We start from the raw sequence: 22,395 nt of genomic DNA on the forward strand, positions 1-22,395 counted from the left end.
AGAACCTAAGTTCCAAAAGTGAAAATTCACAAATGAAACACTCGTACTTACCTCTTTTTTTGATGAAAACTTAACAATATAATATATTTTTTTAAGGTTAATTATATATTAAGTAAGATTTATTTATTTTGTAATAGTATGTACCTAGTCAAAAAAGTTTAAACTAACCTTTATTTTTTTCAATCGTTATTATAATGCTTGAATCTAAATATTAAAAATGCTTTGGATAAAAAAGTTAGTTATCATTGAATTTCGCAGTTCACTAAATATTATAATATGTCCAAAAATATTATAAACTGAATAATATTCTATTATATTTAGGTAGACTGAGAGTTTTGTGTAACTTTGTAACTTAATATATTATAAAAATATTACTAGCCGATGCCCGCGACTTCGCCCGCTTGGATTTAGGTTTTTCAAAATCCCGTGGGAACTCTTTGATTTTCCGGGATAAAAAGTAGCCTATGTGCTAATCCAGGATATTATCTATCTCCATTCCAGTCAAAAGTGATAGGTACATAAACTGACATATTAACAGGCCAGCTGTTCAAACCGCTGGATGTAAAAAGTTGATATTTAATAATAAATAAACTCCTCAAAAACTTAAATCAATGCGGACGAGGTCGCGGGATAAGGCTTGATTTTTACAGACGGGAAAACGTCCTGATTTGGCATTTCTGTACAATATTTTGGTAGATTTACGTTACTCCGGTGTCACGTTTATTTACATGAAAACTTACCACTGGCAAAGTTTTGGCATTCTAATTTGTAATCCTGTAGGTACTTACCAGTAGGTTATGTATTCTAGCGTTTCTAAATAACGAATTTATGTTTAAAATGTTGTAGTTAGTGTATTTTTAATGAAGTACGAAAGCTTTTTAAAATAATAATTATTAACATTTCCAGCGAAACTGGAATAGCGAAGAGTAACACGCCTGGTTAATAATGACTTTTGAAGCTCTCCGAGAGCTACTTGGCTTACAAAAATGTAGTACCAGTAGACCAGTTTATATCAAGTTTAATATTTAAAATGAACAGAATATTTTTACTGTTTTATATAGGATAAGGTTTCAAAAAATGTACTCGTGACTTTATAACCAGATATAGCTTGTAACGGAATACTTTTACGTTCAGGAGCTACCACGAAAAATTTTGGTTTTTAAAATTTCCTGTCAGTATTTTTAGGGTTCCGTATCTCCAGAGAAAAAAAAACCCTTACAAATTACGAGCTGATGCCCTCGACTTCGTCCGCCTGGATTTAGGTTTTTATTAATTCCGTGGTAACTCTGTGATTTTTCCGTATAAAAAGTAATCTATTAACAGAGCTCTCTCCGTCACTTACTCCATAAAATCGTAGTTCCCATTTCATTTGAATATTAAGCAACCAAAGTCCATGAAATTTTGCAGACATAGTCTAGAAACTAATATCTGTGTCTGTGGTGTTTTAGATTTTTCTAAAAATATGTAGTTTTAAAATTACAGGGGTTCAAAGATTTGTATTTTTCTTTAAAAAAAGGCCCAACTTTGTGCTCATTTTTCTAGACAACGAAGCAATTTAATGAAATTTGGAAAAACCACAGACCTAGAAAATTTAATGAATATCATGCAGTAAAAAAATTATCGTTATATATTTTATATTGTTATAATTATGTTGGAACTACGAAAACCAGAAATTACACCCAGAAATCTTGAAAATTTCGTGCTGTCTCGATTTCTGCAAGAGGGGTGGTGAGGTACGGGGGACGACCAACCCCCGACGGTGACGGGGGGCGGAAACTGACAGTCTAAACTGGTCTAAACACACGGGCCACATTTAAACTACACCCGACTCTAAACTTGTCGATAGGTCTAACTAAATACACTGGTACATTTCAACTTGCGTTAGACGTATGCGTTACCTACTCAGACGTTGCCTGTAGATAAAAATATGTCTCATGTTTGCTGGCAAAAGCGCATGCATCAAACCCTGCAAGTTGCACCTATTCCTCACGCAATACGCAATTCCTCACGCAATACGCACAGCTTTAATATTATAATTTTTGACAATGTATACTATATGTAATGCCATATCACAGGTCACTCTCTGATTTATTGCTAACAATTTACTTCCAAATCAATTCCAAATGCAAAGAAATCTAAGTGTGTTCAATTCACACTGCCCAATACCAGGACCTTAAATGACATAAATTCATTGATTAATAATCATATGTTGAAAATAAAGGAGAACCCCGTGTTTCTCGGTATAACGTTAGATGCAAAGCTTCTATGGAACACCCACATATCAACACTTGATGGTAAACTCAACTCTGCTGCTTACACTGTTAGAAAAATTCGACAGGTACTGACGTGGAAACTGCAAAAATTGTATATTTTGCCTATATTCACTGTATTATGTCTTACGGACTCTTGCTATGAGATAAAGCGATAGATATTGAGAAAAAAATGTATTACAGAAAAGGACAGGACGTGCAATTTATAATTTAAAACCGCGCGCTGCCATACAATAAAAATATAAGGAAATAAGTACCTTATTTATTATCTTATAGTAGCTTTTAAATATATTTACAACTAGCTAATGCCCACAGCTTTGCTCGCGTGGATTTAGGTTTTTGAAAATCCCGATCCTTTCATTTCCCAGAACAAAAGTTGCCTCTCCGTAATAGCCCGTCCCCGGGATGCAACTTGTTTCTGTATCACGTAAGAACATTTAAACGGATGATCCTTTTCAAATCCCGAGGGATCACCAGGATTTAGGAATGCAACTTCTTACAGCATTCAGGGTTGAGGTCAACGACAAAGTATTTACTTGGTATAGATACCTTCAATATCAATTAATAATCGACACTTTTTAAATCCCATTAGCTTTAGTAGTCAGGTCCCCTGCAACATCAGGATTGAGGAGTTGGAATCCAAATTTTTTATTGAACAATGTCGCAAACTTTCTTTATCGATTAAAAAAACTAGCCAAAATTACGCAGTTAGGTTACCTGCCAAATTTCATGGTTTTGAGTCAACGGGAAGTACCCTAGAGGTTTTCTTGACACACTCGACAGACAGAGAGATAGACAACAAAGTGATCCTATAAGAGTTCTGTTTTTCGTTTTGAGGTACGAAACCCTAGAAACGTAGGAACGGCATTCCGAACCAGTGGTAAATTTTTCTGACCAAAAAACACTTTGAAGTTTACCTAAAAGTTTACAGGAATAAAAATTTATCATTGTACTCCATTCCATTTCATTCTATTCCATTCTGTTCAAAGATAAATAGATTATAAAAATATTTGTCACCGAAACAATAATTTACGATACATCAACCAATATCAATTTTACTGATGACAATCTGACTATTACCAAAGTGAACGACTACTATAATATCTATTATATACGACTAACATAATATGTATTATAAATTGTGTGCCGTTTGCATTCTCACTAAGTTCTCATTAAGTTTGTTTTATTTGGTTAAACTTTCTGGCATTTATATTGTTATGACGTTTAATTGGCAAACAGTCTGTTTATTGGCTGAAACTCAAAAATTCAGCCAATCACAACAAATAAAATATTTTAATAATGATTGATGCAGCTTTCTGTAATCGAAAACAAAATATTTGACATTAACTTGAATGTGACAGTGATTTCCGAGTAGGGTTGCCAGAGGCCCCGTATTTTACTGGTTGGTATTTCAGGATACAGAAACCCGTAATTATGAAAATAAAATATGGGGCAAATAAAACTAAATATTTTTAGGGTTCCGTACCTCAAAAGCAAAAAGGAAATAGGATCAATTCGCTGTCTGTCTGTCTGTCCGTCTGTCTGTCTTTCCGTCTGTCCGTCTGTCTGTCTGTCCATCTGTCCGTCTGTCCGTCTCTTCGTCTGTCATGTGTTCATGAACAAATATTAGTATTTTCAATTTTCAAAGTAACTAAATATTAAATCAAGTAGGTTATTATATGAAAGGACTTTACCAGTACATTCTAAGACAGATTTTTATTTATCTTGTGTAAAATGTCGAAAAAAAATACCCGAATACGGAACCCTCGGTGCGTGAGTCTGACTCGCACTTGGCCGGTTTTTTACAAATTCAGCCGGGCTGGCTTGCGAAACCAAACGCTGACGTTATGTCCAGTAGAAAGAATACATATTTTCCTTGTGCGACAATGCGTAGAATAATACCTGCGTAGCCGAAACCCACTCGATTTTGATCATGGCCGTAGCCAAAGAGGCGGAGGTTGGTTTTAGGATCTAAGCCTTTTTTTATACAAGTTAGCCCTTGACTTTAATCCCTCCTAGTGGTAATAGTGCAGTCTAATTTCTTGGCCGGTAGGGCCATACTAACCATATAACTAGCCATGACCCAAGCCTCCCACCAGACCAGAAATTTAGAAATGGCCACTGCGTCTGGGAGACCGTCAAAAACCTAAACCTAAAATAATACTTACACTATTTCTTGCATTTGCTTACCAATTTTTTTTGGAAATATATCAAACATTTCGCGCTCGCTTGACTCGCGTTTTGAATTTGTATTACTTGGTGTATGCCCCGCAATTTCGTCTGCATGAATATAGGTTTTTAAAAATTCCGTGGGAGATTTTCCGGGATAAAAGCTTATGTTCGTTTCTGGGGTGCAAGTTACCTCTGAATAGTAAGTATCAAAATTTTGGTAAAGAAGTATCTTGCTATGGCTAAACTCGTTTCCCTTTCACTTATTTTTTTCTGTATTGAACCAAAAACACTTACGCTCACTGCGCTGCGCTTTTTCATTGTTGTATTTTATTCCACTATCAAATTGAAAGGCGAAATTCAACTAACCAGGTAATTAGCCCATAAAGTTGAGCGAACGTATTTTGCCTCATGACAGGATTCAGTTCCGGCCCTGATAAAACCTCTCCCGAAATCAATTCCTGGCTACGGCCATGGTATTGATACTTTGAAGGTGGAATTACAAGTTAAATGTAATTTTAAGTTAACATGCAAAGATTGTATGCATGAAATGTATAACATTTTATTTTACAAAATGAAGAGTTTTAAAAACTATTGAAATAAATAAATAATCTTTTATTTAAAACCACATTGTAAACACAGTTCACCGATCAAGACCCGGCAACATACAGAGAAAAAATACAAAACATACAAATAAACTGAAATACCTAAATAAGCTTTCAGAGAGAACCACCGCCTATTTCTTCAAATACAATAATAAACAATACAATAATACAACAATATATAAGAAACAATGTCTCCCGTAAACAAATCTAAACCCCGTATTTTTGATGGTGGTAGCCTGTAAATCTAAAAGAGGCAGGTGGCAACCCTACACCTACCCTACACCTAGACAGAATGAAAAATTTGTTTTCATTACTCGGCAGGCCTACTGCCAAAGTTTGACAGAAAGTGTGGCGGTAGTTGTGACCTCTGATTGGCCGACTCTCTTTCACTATTTGCTAAAATTGATGATTGCAACAACAATTTTTGCTTTTTTGTAATCTAAAACAGAACACGGACGTCAAACAGGTTGACTAATTGCAATCATTTCTGACCGGCTAACATTGTTCCGCTAGTGGCTCAAACTCACTGTCGCAGCAAGAACATGGTAAATTCAGCCAATCACAGCAATTTGAATTGGTTATCACAAATGTACCGATCTAGGAACCGAGAATGCACGAACCAGGGCAAATAGAGATAAGAACAATAATATCATACGTAGGAAATCGACGGGGGCTCGTTGACAAGTATCCTCTTAACTAAAATGTAACCCATGCAAAAAAAACGCTTCGACCTGTCGCTCCGAAAAGTGTTATTTCTTGTACAAGATCCTTCATGTCCGACTCAGTCTTACCGGTTTTTTTGTAATGATTGTTGATGATGAATGACTTATGTATGATTGGTACCTAAAATAATAGTATAGTGATATAGTTTAGGAGTGCTAAATCCTGCATCATCAGGATTAAAGAGTTAGGACTTAGAGTCCAAGCATGAAGTCTTTGCTTGGTACCTGCAATATTAATTCACTATAAAGACTTTCTGAATCTTGATAACTTAGGCTGGCAATAACCCTGCATCATCAAAGACCATTATTTTTTACCCAGATTAAAACAGAAATAACCAGAATTTTTTATGGGACCATCGCGAAAACTTCTACTGTTGATAAAAAAAATTTTGCAAATCGCATAAATCTTGAAAAACCGGCCACTTGCACAAGACTTGCGCACCGAGGGTTCCGTACTCGGGTTTTTTTTTCGACATTTTGCACGATAAATTCCAACCTGCCAAATTTCATGATTCTAGGTCAACGGAAAGTACCCTGTAGGTTTTTTGAGAGACACTATAGACAGACAGACAGACAGATAGACAACAAAGTGATCCTATAAGGATTCCGTTTTTCCTTTTGAGGTACGGAACCCTAAAATCGGTGTACAATGTACATTCAATAAAAAAACAGGCTGAATTGAGAAAGATGTGGTTCTTAATTCAGCCTGTTTTTTGGAAGTTGGATAAAAAGATTAATTTGTTACAATAAAAGCAAAATCAGCGCTAACGCAAAATAAGTACAAAAGACGAAGATTTATTACTCCAACTTTTTTTTGGATAAACTTTTACGAGCTGCAATTTTTCACAGCAAGCTGCACTTACCATGTGACATTTATTTTATTGGACTATCAATATATATTTTGAAAAGACCATTAGCTCGCTTTTCTGTGATTCTGGTTTTTTAAACGAACACAATTTCTGAAAATCCCCAGAATTGATTCAGATTTTCGATATACGATGCCGGAAGCTAGCGGATTATTTACTGTAAAAATATTATATGAGTAACGAAATGAACTAAGAGCTCGTGAGGGCCAGACCTTCGTTATTTAATTATAAAAGCTGATTGTTTCTCAGAGAATTTTCCCCTAATACAGGGAGGAACGATCAGCGACTAGGAAGTTTGGACATGGTGTCTTTGGTAGACAACAGCTTAAAAAAGATGCATAAAATCTTTCGTCAAAGTATCAAGTTACATTGTTAGGGTTCCATACCTCAAAAGGAAAAACGGAACCCTTATAGGATCACTTTGTTGTCTGTCTGTCTGTCCGTCCGTCCGTGGTGTCTGTCAAGAAACCTATAGGGTACTTCCCGTTGACCTACAATCATGAAATTTGGTAGGTAGGTAGGTCTTATAGGACAAGTACAGGAATAAATCTGAAAACCGCTTTGTGGTTACATTATCATCATTTAAAAAAAAAAAAAATGTGTTTCAATTTTCAAAGTAAGATAACTGTACCAAGTGTATATATATATATATATATATATATATATATATATATATATATATATATATATACATATATATATAATAGTTTTTCATTTATTGTGCAAAATGTTGGAAAAAATACCCGAGTATGGAACCCTCAGTGCGCGAGTCTGACTCGCACTTGGCCGGTTTTTTATATTTTCTTCGGAATAGTATTAGAAATCACGTCATCTATACCAGACACAGTATCGTGGCAACCCCCTGCCAGATTTCTTAAAGTTTAATAAAAGTTTGACCACTTAGCCTTTGACTGCGATCTCACCTAGTAGTGGTAAGTGACAATGAAATCTAAGGTGGCAGCGGGTAGTTTGAAAGAAGGGTGGCAGTTTTGTTAACCCATACCCTATATCGGTTTTTATATGGCATCGTATCTGAACGCTAAATCGCTTAGCTTTGCCTTCGCCTTTGGCTTTGCCGGTAGGATTACTATCCTACTAGCCACGGCCGTAGCATCCTATCAGACCAGACCAGTGACAATTAATTATAGATACCGAAACGCCCCTGCCGGGCATCGAACCCAGAACTGCCACTTAGAAGACCACAGTGCTCACCACTGCGCCAGGGAAGTTAAGTAGTAACCAATGTGCGCCTGTGTCGTTGGGAATATTGAAAAGTAAATTACAAATTACACCGGTGTTGTCACGAAAAATTGCGTTCGTTCAGCCTTAATAGTAGACCATTCACCATTAATTGAGTGTCAAATGTAGGCGGCAAAATGAAAAAGGATCGATTTTGATTAAATATGACTACCTAGCTGTTTGACGAGACTTTTAATATACAGCTAGTAAAAGCGAAGACTCGTGATAATACTGATGATTACTGATAAGATACCCCAAAAAAAAGAACGCGAAAAATGAATTAAAAATCCTATATTTTAAGGCCTCCGTAAGTCCGTACCCGAAGAATGCCAACGGGACCCTATAATTAGTAAGCCTCCGCTGTTCCATCCGTCCGTCCGTCTATCCGTCTGTCCGTCCATCCGTATGTCTGTCAGCGGGCTGACTCCTGTATCTCGTGAACAGTAATAGGTAGAGAGTTGAAATTTTCATAGAGTGTATTTATTCTATCCGCTATAACAACAAATAATAAAAATGTCATAATCTCTGTATCTATCAAAATCGGTTTAACTGACCGTGAAAAGCCAGCAGGCAGACAGACACGCTATCGCATTTTCAATATTAGTAAGGATTATATTATAGACTAGAGTATGCCCGCGACTTCGCGTGGATTTAGGTTTTTTAAGATCCCGTTTGACAAAAAGTTGCCTATGTCAATTACACCTCGCAAGCTACCTCGGTACCAAATTTCATACAAATCGGTAAAGCGGATGGGTTTTTGGGAATCCCGTGGGAACTCTTTGATTTTCCGGGATAAAAAGTAGCCTTTGTCCGTTCCCTGGATATAAACTAACCCTGTACCAAATTTCGTCAGAATCGGTTAAACTGTTGGGCCGTGAAAAGGTAGCAGACAGACAGACAGACACACTTTCGCATTTATAATATTATATTAGTATGGATAAGGCTGTATCAGGAATAAAATATACCTACCAGTTTATCCCCGCAACTTTATCTGCGTGGACTACACAAATTTCAAACCCCTATTTTACCCCCTTAGGAGTTGAATTTTCCAAATTATTTTCTTAGCAGAAGTCTACACCATAATAGCTTATCTGCATGCCTTTGAGCCCGATCCGTCTAGTAGTTTGAGCTATGCGTTGATAGATCAGTCAGTCAGTCAGTCACCAATTAATCAATCAGCCATTTATTTATGTAATATATAGGCTTACAAAGATGTTAAAATTAATTACAAAGTATCACCCATGCCATGGCGTTGCAAATATATTTTACCTAATACTAAATGGTACCTTTTTGTAAATGGCACCTTTTCCTTTTATATTTTTAGATAATGTTTTGTCTATTACAGTCTTATAAAACAAGTGTAAATTAAAAATTTATAACACCCCCGACGATCCAAAGTATCTGAGTTTTCCAAAACATCATTTTCAAATAAATAATTTTGTATTTAGGCAACGTCCATCTTGACAGCTTGACATTTGTCTATTGACATAATATTATGAACCTAACGGTTATCTAACCTTCTTTTGTACAAGAAAACTAGAAAAGAGCTGATAACTCTTAAACGGCTGAACCAATTTTTTTAGATTATAGCTAAGAACACTCTCGATCAAGCCACCTTTCAAACAAAAATAACTAAATTAAAATCGGTTCATTCGTTTAGGCGCTACGATGCCACAGACAGATACACAGATACACAGATACACAGACACACAGATACACAGATACACACGTCAAACTTATAACACCCCTCTTTTTGGGTCGGGGGTTAATAAGTCGATTGCTTATTTCATGGGTTATGTTGTAAACAAGCTCATGAAACTTCCGCGGCTGTCACTGACAAATTGCGAATGCCCGGCCAAGGCCCGGCCGCACCACCCAGCAGTCAACGCTAATTGACTGCGCGTCAAATTTAACCGCGGTAATCCAAATAGAGGGGAGTGATTTTAATACAAAATTTCTAATCACTGCTGTCGGTGTGGCTTTTAGTTGCTAATGTGCCGCACTATTTTTAGCTATGATAGCCATATTCTGCATTAGTTTAGGTAGTTTAGATAATATTACAATAAATAGTATTCATATTATAGGTACTTTAAATAAAGCACGACAAAAATGGCTACTTTAGTCACAATGTCTTTGCAATTAGACATTGTGAGGTCTACATCTCCTGAGAATGCTCCGGTGTCGGGGGGTGTTGGAATTTGTGTGGTGCTGCATACCATACAGATTTCGTTAGTTTGGCGGATTATAGCAAATTAAGCTTTTATATCATCCTTGTATAAAATGGCTACTATTAAAAGCAGATTTCAATGGATCAGATAGTGTACAAAGCTATACAATCCACAGCGATTTCAAACCATGAGTATAACTTTAATTATTGTAATTTCTTTTATTCCTCTTTCGTGGTGGTCACTGATAAGACCATGGGATAAGACTGCCTTTTTGAACCTACATTTTAAGTTTTTTTTTTTTTTGCAACCTGTCATTTGTGTATTGTGGTACATACATACATACATACATAAATCGCAAATGCCCATCAGTTCAAATGCCCGACATTGCAAATGCTCGCCAGTTCAGCAGTCAACGCTAATTGACGCGCTTCCAATTTTGTCGGTATAATTCAAATAAATAGAGGGTCCAGTGATTTTAATACAACGTTGCTAACAGTGTAACTATTATAGCTATATATAATAGCAACACTATTTTTAGCTATGATAGCCATATTCATTACAATAAATGGCATTTATATACCTACCTGTATTTGAAGGCATTGTCACCATCAGGTGTTATGTCACGACAAAATAAAATGACTCCAAAAGCAGACTTTGATGGACCGGATAATGTTCAAAATGTTTACGTGTTGTGTACTCGACAGTAAATTCAAACTACAAGTATATTATTTTGATTTCTTTTATAACACTTTCGTGGTGGTCACAGACAAATTGCAAATGTGCAGCAGTTCAAATTCCCGGCATTGCAAATGCTCGCCAGTCTATCAGTCAACGGCCACTAATTGACGCGCTACCAATTTAGTCGCGATAATGCAAACAGTGGGGAGTGATTTTAAAACAACTTTTCTAATTTTGCCTGTCAGTGTAGCTGTTAGTTACTAATATGCTTCACTGTTTTTAGCTAAGATAGCTATATTCTGCACTAGCTGATACCCGCAGCTTCGCCCGCGTTAGGGTTTTGAAAATCCCGTGGGAACTTTTGATTTTACAGGACAAAAGTAGCGCATATATAGTAGCGCATCCCCGGGATGCAACGTATTTCTGTACCACGTGAAAACATTTGAACATATGTTCCTTTAAAATCCCTTGGGATCACCGGGATTTAGGAATCCAATTTCTTACAGCATCAGGGTTGAGAAGTTGGGTCCTCGAGTCAACGACAAAGTCTTTACTTGGTACAGATACCTTCAATATCAATTTATAACCGACAGTTACTAAATCCCATCAGCTTTGGTGGTCAGGTCTCCTGCAGCATCAGGATTGATGAGTTGGAATCCAATTATGGAACAATGCTGCAAAGTTTCTCTATCGATTATAAAATTATAAAAATAAAGAACAAAAATAAACAAATAAATCATTGATATCGGAGCTGTTTCTGAGGCCTTTCGGCGAAAAGGCTCCATTGACTCCACTAATAGACCCTGTTACAAAAATGGTCTAAAACTGTTAATTTTGACGGCCTCCCAGAGATGTAGATCTTCAGTCTTCACAATCTTTGCAATTGTGCATTGTAACGTCTACATCTCCTGAGGATGCTCCGGTGTCGGGGCGAAACGTGCGTCGAGTGGTTTTGGGATTTGTGTGGTGCTGCGTGATGATGGTGCGTATTGCTTGCTTGGTGGCTGGCTTTTCCTGCATGCTTAGGAGTGGGGGGCGGGTGGTGCATATCGCATCTGCAAGTTGCACCACACAAATTTGTCTGTTTCAGCAGTTTACAGCAAATTAAGCTTTTGATTCCTACTGATACTGAATACACTAATACACTACGTTTTATAAAATATACCAGCAGCCAGTAAGTAGAATAAACTCCGTAATAATTGAAGTGTAATATCAAGCACACGAAGAACCGGGTAAGCTGGAAGCAGTTATTGTGTCACCCCTATCGCGCCGGCCGCGGCCGGGGTATGTTGGCGCAAACACGACGTCCCTCCACTCAATACGTCAAGCTATAGTTACCAAATAGGACTTACACTAATGCGCTCCGCTTCACAAATATAATCTGAGCACATTTGGAGCACTGCACACTGTAAATGAAGGAAATTAAGCTATCTACTTTTAAAAATCGTTCTAGATTTTTTATAGTGACTCGTTATAAAACTTGCTGTTATGGATATTTCTTTATTAAGTTAGCCCTTGACTGCAATACCAATCACTTGGTGGTACGTGAGCATGCAGTCTATGGACTAGAGCTAACCTAGAAAGAGTAGGTATGGCAGTATTTATTAAACTCTGGCCATACCCCTACCTGGTTTCTAAATGGCATCGTACCTAGACTAATAAAGCGCTTGGCAACACAGCTTTGCTTGGGTGATTACTAGCCAGTTCAGACTAGAGTTGTCTCGAGTCTGGTCTGGCTAGTTAAGAATAAAGGATAGTGCACTAGTTCTCCAGGTTGACCCCCAAAGATCCACGGGAGACTCGACGGGATGATAAATCCAAAACTATTAGGTATGGATAGAAATAAATAAAAATCTGTTTTAGAATGTAAAGATAAAGTCCTTTCATATGATACCCCATTTGGTATAGTTATCTTACTTTGAAAATTGGAACACATTTATTTTTTTTGTGATGTAACCTGATTCATGTGATTCATGGTTTTCAGATTTATTCCTTTACTTGTGCAATAAGACCTATCTACGTCAACAGGAAGTAGGTACCCTATAGGTTTTCTTAACAGATATGACAGACGGATAGACGGACAGACGGACCGACGGACAGACAGACAGACGGAGAGACGGACAGACAGACAGGCGGACAGACAACAAAGTGGTCCTATAAAGGTTCCGTTTTTCCTTTTGAGGTACGGAACCCTAAAAAATGACTAAAATGTTGGTTTGAATTCTCTATAATGTAGACAGATGATATTTTAAGAAGCTCAGCGACTGTTACGTGTAAAAACTTGCATACAACGTATCAAGACTTGCAAAGGAACGAAATACGACTTTTATAATCAATAAATTAATCAATCAATCGATTCTCGCTTTTTTTTTCGAAAACTATTAATTCTTAGTTGGAAGGAACTCAGCCGCAACGCCCATATTTAGATCTAATATTCACATTTTTTTGTCGAGTTTTGGGAATATGGTAGAAATGTAGCTGCTGGGGGTCCACCAGAACCAGCTTAATTTTGAAAGTGGTCTATGAGAAAAAAAGTCCGGAAACCTCTGGGATAGTGCGTACTACATATCCATTTTACAGACCTATTTGTGTTCAATCTCGAATTCTGAGCTTCCATTTTATGATTACTTTGATTTTATGATTACTACAGTGAAAAACCATTTTTTCATTCAAAAAAAAAATACCTCGTAAGTTCTTTTCTTTGGATTTCCACTATTAGGTACATTGCTCGGCGTCTCAAATAATGGTAAGCTTAGGTATTTTTAACGCAATGCGAGGTCAGGAAGTAAAGGTGTGGAGAAAATTGTGTCAATTTGCTCGCACGTGAGGTAATCGTCTACGCCAATACTATCTTATCGATATCGTATCTTAAATAGACGAACGTACACGGTATCTTGATTATTGTATACAACTAATTTTATTATTATAGCTGATCGATTTGCCTTTTCCTATATAATATTATATTTTAATAACTTATTTGTAAAATATTATTAGGTTTATTCAGGCGTAAATAATAATATAACTGTGATGTTTATCTGGCATTTAAATCAACCCATCTCAAGTGGGAGGCATGGGGTTGCTCTGAACTACCCTCGAACCTATTGTTTGCGAAGTTAAGGATAATAAACAGTGAAGTAAAAACAAATCAATGTTAACGGTACGGGTTATACAAACTAAGAGTTAATGTACAGAATTAATTCGGTTGTTAATGAAGCTAACAATTTGGGTACGAGATATACATTTTAATGGGTAGGGACTACTGCTCTTTTAAATGAATTGTTAATTTAGAAAGGGGTGGTTAGTGTTTTGGATATTTATTTTAATTTGCTATTTTCTGATTTCCCTTAAAATATGATTGATTACCCACGTTGGGTACATTATCGAGATCTACGTCTATGCAAATTCTCAAGTTCCCATGACCTAGTGGTTTGAGCTATATGTTGATATGTCGGTCAGTCAGTTTATCACTACCCATCATTACCTGTATACCTAAATATAAATCCGAAATTTGTCCTCCGATCGCTTCACAACGGAGCAACGAATTGACGTGATTTTTTTGCATGGATATAGTTAAACATCTGGAACGTGATATAGGCTACTTTTTATTCCATAAATCAAAAAGTTCCCACGGGATTATAAAAACCTTAATCCACGTGAGCGAACTCTCGGTCTTTCGCTAGTTCTTTTATATACCTACAAGACAAGAGGAGATACGAATTGACTAGATTTATAGGCTCGTGCTCGGCTGGGTGTATCCACTTGAAATAAAAATTGTCCGTTGTCATTGTATGCCAATGTCAATTTTTACAACTAAATCTAGACCATATCTAGACTGACTTACTGTAAGTGTTTTCAGTGATTAAAGTATTCTTCATTTTTAAATGAAACGTATTCTTGCAGATGAGCCCGGGTTCAGTGGTCCTATAGAAAATGTTACGGCGGCCCTTGGGCGAGAAGCGATCTTAGCATGTACCGTCCACAACCTGTCTACATACAAGGTAAGCACATAGTAACCACAAATGTCTCCTTTGTATTTGCCGAGATAAAAGCACTAGGAATTCTTACCGCCATCTTACCGCTAATAAACCATGAAATTGTTACCATCTCATCATGATCAACAGTACTTATACATAATATTACATACATTTATATTTCTTCTTTATAAGTACCTAACAGGTTCAATTTCAGTTAAAAATGTTAGTACCTAACTTTCTCAATGCAATTCAGTACGGGTTTCATTATTTATTCATATCATTCCATATATATTTTTATATTAATACATTTGTATATTAGGGTTCCGTACCTCAAAAGGAAAAACGGAACCCTTATGGGAACACTTTGTTGTCTTTCTGTCTGTCTGTCCGTCCGTCCGTCCGTCGTGTCTGTCAAGAAAACCTATAGGGTACTTGCGGTTTGGGCAGGTAGGTAGGTCTTATAGCACGAGTAAAGGAATAAATTCGAAAACCGTGAATTTGTGGTTAGATCATTAAATAAAAAATTTTACGCAAATCTTTTTATATTTGTATAGATGAAATAGAACGAATAGATTTGAAACTTAGATTAAATCTCTTCTCAAAGGATAATGCAAAACTGATTAAAACTTAAGAAAATATGATTTTGCTTGTGAAATTCACTACGGCACCCGTTCTTAAATAAAGCATACATAGAAGCCGGAAGCTTATTCATTTAGCATATCAAAGCCAAGCAAAATTTGGCCTAACTGGCTTTAATTTAAGGACTATTTTGCATTGAAAATTCCTATCGTGCCTTAAAGTAGCTGATCGTAGAAGCTTGGCAGGAGCAACAAAGTTGCGGCCCGCTCAATAAAAGTTGATAAGTATTTACGTGTTGTTCGCGTCTTAACTTGCGTCCCGAATGCTGCAAGGCTTTAAGAGGGCTCTCTCCGTCACTCGTTTCCACTCGTTTCATACAATCGTAGTTCCAATTTCATTTGAATATTAAGCAACCTAAGTCCATGAAATTTTGCAGACATATTCTAGAAACTAATACCTATGTCTGTGGTTTTCCAGATTTCTGTTAAAATATTCGGTTTCAAAGTTACGCGGTCTTAAAATTTTCATACAAATCTTGGAGCCCCTGTAATTTTAAAACTACATATTTTTAGAAAAATCTAAAACACCACAGACACAGATATTAGTTTCTAGAATATGTCTGCAAAATTTCATAGACTTTGGTTGCTTAATATTCAAATGAAATTGGAACTACGATTGTATGAAACGAGTGGAAACGAGTGGCGGAGAGAGCCCTGTTAACAGTGTATTGCATGTTAAACATGACAAATATTGAATACCGATTGGTGATTTATCTTTCAACCATGCCACGATGCGACGTGATTTTTTGGATGAATATATTTAAAGACAAGACTTAAAAATCAAAGAGTTACCATGGGATAAAAAAGCCAAATACGCGCTGACGAAGTCGCGAGCTTTGGCTATGTCGGTACAATAGAATAATTTCGAACATAATCGAGTAATATGTACAATAGAAAACGGAGCAATGGTTTGACGTGATGACGTTTTGCATTGGTATAGTTAAGACCTGGAGCGTGATATATGCTACTTTTCATCCCCGAAAACCAAAGAGTTCCCATGGGATTTTTAAAAACTTAATTCACGCGGACGTAGTCGCGGGCATCAGCATGTTTGAATATAATATTGAATGCTGAAGCAAAGTGGATGTTATGTGCATACTACAAAACTTGATGCTTTAACAACTTGAAACCAAGAACTACTTAAGAACTACATACCTACGTGTTGTTAAAGCAACAGTGTTGCTTAACGTATGTTGATATTTCGTTTAAGTTACCATAATACAAGTAATATTATTTGAACTAGATTTGAGCGCTCGAGAATTATAAAAGAACCAAACCAATAGGATCTCTAGTTTAAGGGTTCCATTCCATCAACCGGTATTCATTCACTGCTGGACATGGGCCTTTCCAAAAGCGCGCCATCAAACACGGTCCTCCGCCTTTCTCATCCACTCGCTCCTCGCCACCTTCTTCAGGTCATTGGTTCAGCGGGCTGGAGGTCGTCCCACACTGCGCTTACCGGTACGCGGTCTCCACTCCAGAACACGTCTGCCCCATCGGCCGTCGGTTCTGCGACAGACTTGACCTCATTCATGTGTAACTAGCTGATACCCGTGACTTCGTCTGCGTAGATTAATTTTTATATCCCTCGGGAACTCTTTGATTTTCTGGGATAAAAATAGTCTATGTCACTCTCCAGGTCTTTAACTAGGTACACTCATGCAAAAAATCACGTGGATCCGTTGCTTCGTTGCGACGTGATTGAAGGACAAACCAACAAATCAACAAACAAACACACATTCGCATTTAATATGGGTAGTGATATGTGTAGTTATCCATGCGACACACAGTGCGTTTGTGCGCACCACCTAAGTACCAAACCCGGCATTATTTACCTAAATCATTTCAATAGTGTTCGACTTCTGCATTTTGTACGTTGTGTGTATAAGTTTTACACAAATACACCTTTATTTGAAACGTGAAGTTTTACACTTCACGTTTCAGATAAAGGTAAAGGGTGTAGGTAGGTGTTTTTCTTCGAAACGCAGTCGCTGGCGATAGTTTAGGAATATTAATAATAATATAGGTATACATTTCATGATAATGTTAATGGCTTTTATTTAGACATTTATCATGGAAGGAAAACGTGCAACGGAAATCCGCGCGCCTTGGAAAAAATTCCAGCCATGTAGTGTATGCGACGGCCACCCCGTCATACATCATGGCGGGTTACATTTTTAATGTTTATTTGGGACAATATAGTGCCGCGGATTATGTTTTATGTACCGAAATGGGATACCACTAGACGCCCGTGGTATTGACCGCTACTTAGCTACACTTATTTATTTAGTTTTATGAAAATCACACTAATATTATAAAGGCGAAAGTTTGTATGTGTGTGTGTGTGTGTGTGTATGTTTGTTACTCCTTCACGCAAAAACTACTGGACGGATTTGGCTGAAATTTGGAATGAAGATAGATAATATCCTGGATTAGCACATAGGCTACTTTTTATCCCGGAAAATCAAAGAGTTCCCACGGGATTTCGAAAAAGCTAAATCCACGCGGGCGAAGTCGCGGGCACCGGTTAGTATTACAATAAAACTTAAACTAGCCTTATCTAATTACTATACAAATCATGCCCGCGTGGAATGGTACCAAGAATAGTGGCTGCATTTCCGCGCTGGAAGAATGAGCCAACCCTTCTGTCACCCGACGAGGCTATTAATGGCGGTGAAATGTCTCGTAATTTTTTTTAGCACTAAGGCTCCATGGCCCCAGGGTCTCCTCGGCAAACGGAACAAAAATGTAACTCTTGATAAGAGAGGCATATTTACGCCGGTTGCCGTTTTCAGCCATTCAGGCAGTATTAAACCCTTTGGTTTCTACACAGCATTTGATCGGAAAGCTAAATCGCTTGGCGGCACGGCTTTTGCCGGAACTAGCCACGGCCGAAGCCTTCTACCAGACCAGACCAGAGATTTAGAAATTATAAAATTACTGATAAGAACACAGCGCTTACCACTATGCCAGGGAGGTCGCCTAGTGAGTCATTCATAAGATTTTTCTTTTCATAGGTTGCATGGTTGCGAGTGGACACTCAGACTATCCTTACCATTCACACCCACGTGATATCGCGCAGCAGGCGCGTGGGTATCACTTACAGCGATCAGAAAAACTGGTACCTTCACATCCGAGAGTTACGGGAGAGCGACAGAGGATGGTACATGTGTCAGATCAATACGGACCCTATGAAGAGTCAGCTGGGATACTTAGATATTTTAGGTTGGTTGTATTTGATGTTAAATTATCTGCCTCGTTGATCTAGTGGTCAGCATGTGAAATTGCGGATGACGAGGTCCTGGGTTCGAATCCCGGGTCGGCCCAAAAATAGTCACGTACTGGGCTTCTCTGCCTGGAGTTAAGAAATTGGCGGTGTTTCACCACCGTGCGTCGGAGAGCACGTAAAGCCGTCGGTCCCGCGCCTGATCTTTCTCCGGTCATGTCGGATTTCCGTCCCATCGGGTTATAATGTTGAGGGAATCGAGAGTGCACCTGTTTGCGCACACACTAAAATATTTGCAGTTGGCTAATCTCTATAAGGATTGGACGCCGGTGGCGGAAATTCGATTGAGAGGACATTATCATTATTGATATGTATTGATGTTAAATTATAGTGATGTTTTGATCATTATCCTCAATCGATAGACTTTCAGTGCTACGAATTTTTGTCTTTTGAAATACGTATGTCAAAAAGGCTTTGCCAGTAGTCTGGTAACTAGCCACGGCCGAAGCACCCACCAGACCAGACCAGAGAAAATTTAGAAATTATAAAATCCTTAATTTCCCTTGCCGGGAATCGAACCCGGGAACTCCCACTAATAAAACCACAGCACTCACCACTACGCTAGGAAGGTTGATAAAGTACCTAAGTACCTCACATTGAAATTCAATGCTTCACTACTTCGTCGGTCTGCGCTGGCCGCTAACCATACCTCGTAAGTAATTACATCTATACCCTCAATACAAAATCAGCTTACAAAAGTTAATCCATACTAATAATATTAACTCAGTCTGTCTTCTTTTTATGTGTGTGTAAATATGTATTTCTTTATAGTCAAAACCGATTGGGCTGAATTTAACAGTTGGGAAATACAGAATTCAAGAATAGCTGTTAAGCTTATTTACATTTTCTTTATTTAGAATTTTGGAAGTTCTGTATGACAGTCAAATTAATGTTATGAAATTCAATTATCTTAAAACGATTGATTCTCCTTAACACGAATGTAATTACTAAATAATAAATAAATATATAAAGGTACCTCTGTTAATTTATGGATTCTACTTCTCATTAATTATTCATTCACGTGGTAACGTGGATTAATAAAATTTGACCTTTAGATGTTGGTTATCCTAACTTGCTATTAGCCTACGTAAGTACCGCTATAAATACCACTTAAAATATTTAGGTGAGTAATATTATCTGTATGTATCAAAGAAAAAGATAACTGACTGATCTAGCAAAGCACAGCTCAAACTTATTACTGGATAGATCAGTGTAAAATTAGGCGTGCAAAGAGCTATTATGACATAGACATCTGCTGCTAAGAAAGGATTTTTGGAAATTGTGAATTTAGGTTTTTAAATATCCCGTGACAACTTTTAATTTTCTGGGATATTTAAGTAACTTATGCCCGTCTCCGGAAAACAAGCTACATCTGTACCAAAGTTTAAAATCAGTTAAAATTGGACCGGCCGTGAAAAGATAAGGAAAAATAAGACACGCTTTCGCATTTAGGTATAATTTAAGTACGGATGCCCTATCGAGACGTCTATTAGACCCTTGCCTAGGTCGATTTTTTGTCGGCTTTTGCATTTCGACCTCGGTCCTAGGATGAACAGCTGTGAACATAATAAGGGGGTGAAAAAAAGGTTCGAAGACAGTATAAATGGCACTATTTTTAACACCCGACCCAAAAAGAGGGGTGTTTTAAGTTTGACGTGTGTATCTGTCTGTGGCATCGTAGCTCCTAAACTAATGAACCGATTTTAATTTAGTTTTTTTTTGTTTGAAAGGTGGCTCGATCGAGATTGTTCTTAGCTATAATCCAAGAAAATCGGTTCAGCCGTTCGAAAATTATCAGCTCTTTTCTAGTTACTGTAACCTTCACTTGTCGGGGGTGTTATAAATATTAAAGTTACACTTGTGTATTATATCACTTTGTTGTTTGTGTTGATACAACAGTTCTTGATATAAAGAAGTTCGAAAAAGTAGGAAGGTACTTTAAACGGATGAAATTATTTTAGTTCCACCGGATATCCTAGACCGTGGGACGAGTTCTGATATGACGGTACGAGAAGGTGCCCCTGTCAGCATGACGTGTGCAGCCACGGGGTCACCACATCCGCAGATCTCGTGGCGACGGGAACACTCTAATCCTATAATGGTTTCTGAAGGCGTAGAAGGTAAGACGATATACCTAAACATAAGTATGGAGTTTAATTAAAAGTAAGACGTTTATACAGATTGCGGTGAATGTTTCTTTCAAAAGTGTGCCGCGGTGTCACAAAGGATGCGACTGAGGGACCGAGGAGTCTATCTGTCTAAGTCTGGTATAGATTTCCTGTAAATTTAACACCTAGGTACGTCCGCAGATATTATTTTTATTCCAGTTGTTTTAAGTTAAATGAACAATTCCACCGGTCCACCGCAGTAATTTTTATTTTGAGCTGGATTTCAAGTTTAGCTAAAGGAATGAAATAGAATAGAACATATTTTTATTCAAATGAACTTTTACAAGTGCTTTTGAATCGTCACAATAATTCACCACTGGTTCGGAATGCCGTTCCTACCGAGAAGAACCAGGGCGTCAACCTCAAAGCTGACGGTCTCGAGTTCTCTATTCAGTATTCTGCGTTCCGCGTTTGACAAATAATCTATTCAAAGATAAATTTAGGTACTTACTACATATATCAAACAGTTGCTTATTCGACGGTCACGGTCAACTATTTTTGTGTTTGCGAGTTGCGTCGCTTATATACCTATTCGCAATGAATTCAGAACTCAAAACTTCTGTGTTCTCCGTGGGATCGATATGGTACCGCCGCGTATAGACAGACGCAAGGTAACATAAAATAAAAGGATTTGCCGTCCTCACTGTCCTCATGTATCATGCAATGTTACACACTTCGTAACAAATTCTCGTCATGTGAACGTCTCGAGCGGGCGAACTGTGCATTTCATGCGCACGCTACGATCTGTAATTTATCGGGTTTTTGACGAACGCAAGGAGGCGCGCAGTTTGCTCAGAGGGATCAATGTGGACGGGTTGAATCGAGACGCGCACGAGCACGAACTGAACCATGTAAAGCCGGATCCAGACGAGTGTAACGTGTAATGTAAGATTGCTTGTAATTTAGCGTCAACAGTGTGGACGGCATACGAACTTAAAGCAAATTGTGTACGCGAATCTATTATTAAAGTCCAAAGGAGCACTGCTCGCGCAAGAAATCGACAGGCGATAGATCAGCCCGAACGCCGGCGCGAGCGTTACATGAAATGTTCGTAGTGCCGTCCACACGTAGAATTCGAGTTACATTACACGGTGGATTACATTTCACGTTACATTCGCCTGGACCCGGCTGTACGGACACAGCTACGGAGCGCACGCCGGAAACACATGCGCGTAGGTTCATGTTCGGTTCGTGTACACGCGCTACGTCCACACTGATGGAATGTTCGTTTCATATTACATTGCATGTTATCTTGCGTCAGTTTATACGCGGCATTAGAGAAGTGAGGTTCTAAGAATAGGTAACAATTCAATGTGATTGCAGTGACGTCAGTATCGGGCCCGGTGTTAAATATAAGTCGAGTGAGCCGACTACATGCGGGACCCTATATGTGCATCGCTTCCAACGGAGTCCCTCCCACCATCGCCAAAAGGATTATGTTAACTGTTGAATGTAAGTTTTGGATGTCACATATTAATTTTACTGTACATTTTTTCGCTGTGACGAAAGTCCATCATGAATATTGTCTTAGTGCTTAATTTAATTACATTTTTAGGGTTCCGCACTTAAAAAGGAAAACGGAGCCCTTAGAGGATCACTTTGTTGTCTGTCT

The 22,395-nt window shown here is 37.9% G+C and overlaps 2 protein-coding genes across 2 annotated transcripts in view; both read left to right on the forward strand.

Moving 5' to 3' along the window:
* The window catches only part of LOC123867499 (UPF0389 protein CG9231), a 212,597-nt gene that overhangs the window by 180,577 nt on the left and 9,625 nt on the right, over positions 1-22,395 (forward strand). The window lies entirely within an intron of this gene.
* The window catches only part of LOC123867492 (lachesin-like), a 32,707-nt gene that overhangs the window by 3,770 nt on the left and 6,542 nt on the right, over positions 1-22,395 (forward strand). The window contains exons 2-5 of the mRNA XM_045909539.1: positions 14,618-14,715; positions 18,347-18,554; positions 20,577-20,735; positions 22,107-22,235. Of these exons, the coding sequence (XP_045765495.1) occupies positions 14,618-14,715; positions 18,347-18,554; positions 20,577-20,735; positions 22,107-22,235 (594 nt within the window). The remainder of the gene's footprint in view (positions 1-14,617; positions 14,716-18,346; positions 18,555-20,576; positions 20,736-22,106; positions 22,236-22,395) is intronic.

The sequence above is a fragment of the Maniola jurtina genome, chromosome 8 (assembly GCF_905333055.1).
Source record: "Maniola jurtina chromosome 8, ilManJurt1.1, whole genome shotgun sequence".
Lineage (NCBI taxonomy): Eukaryota > Metazoa > Arthropoda > Insecta > Lepidoptera > Nymphalidae > Maniola > Maniola jurtina.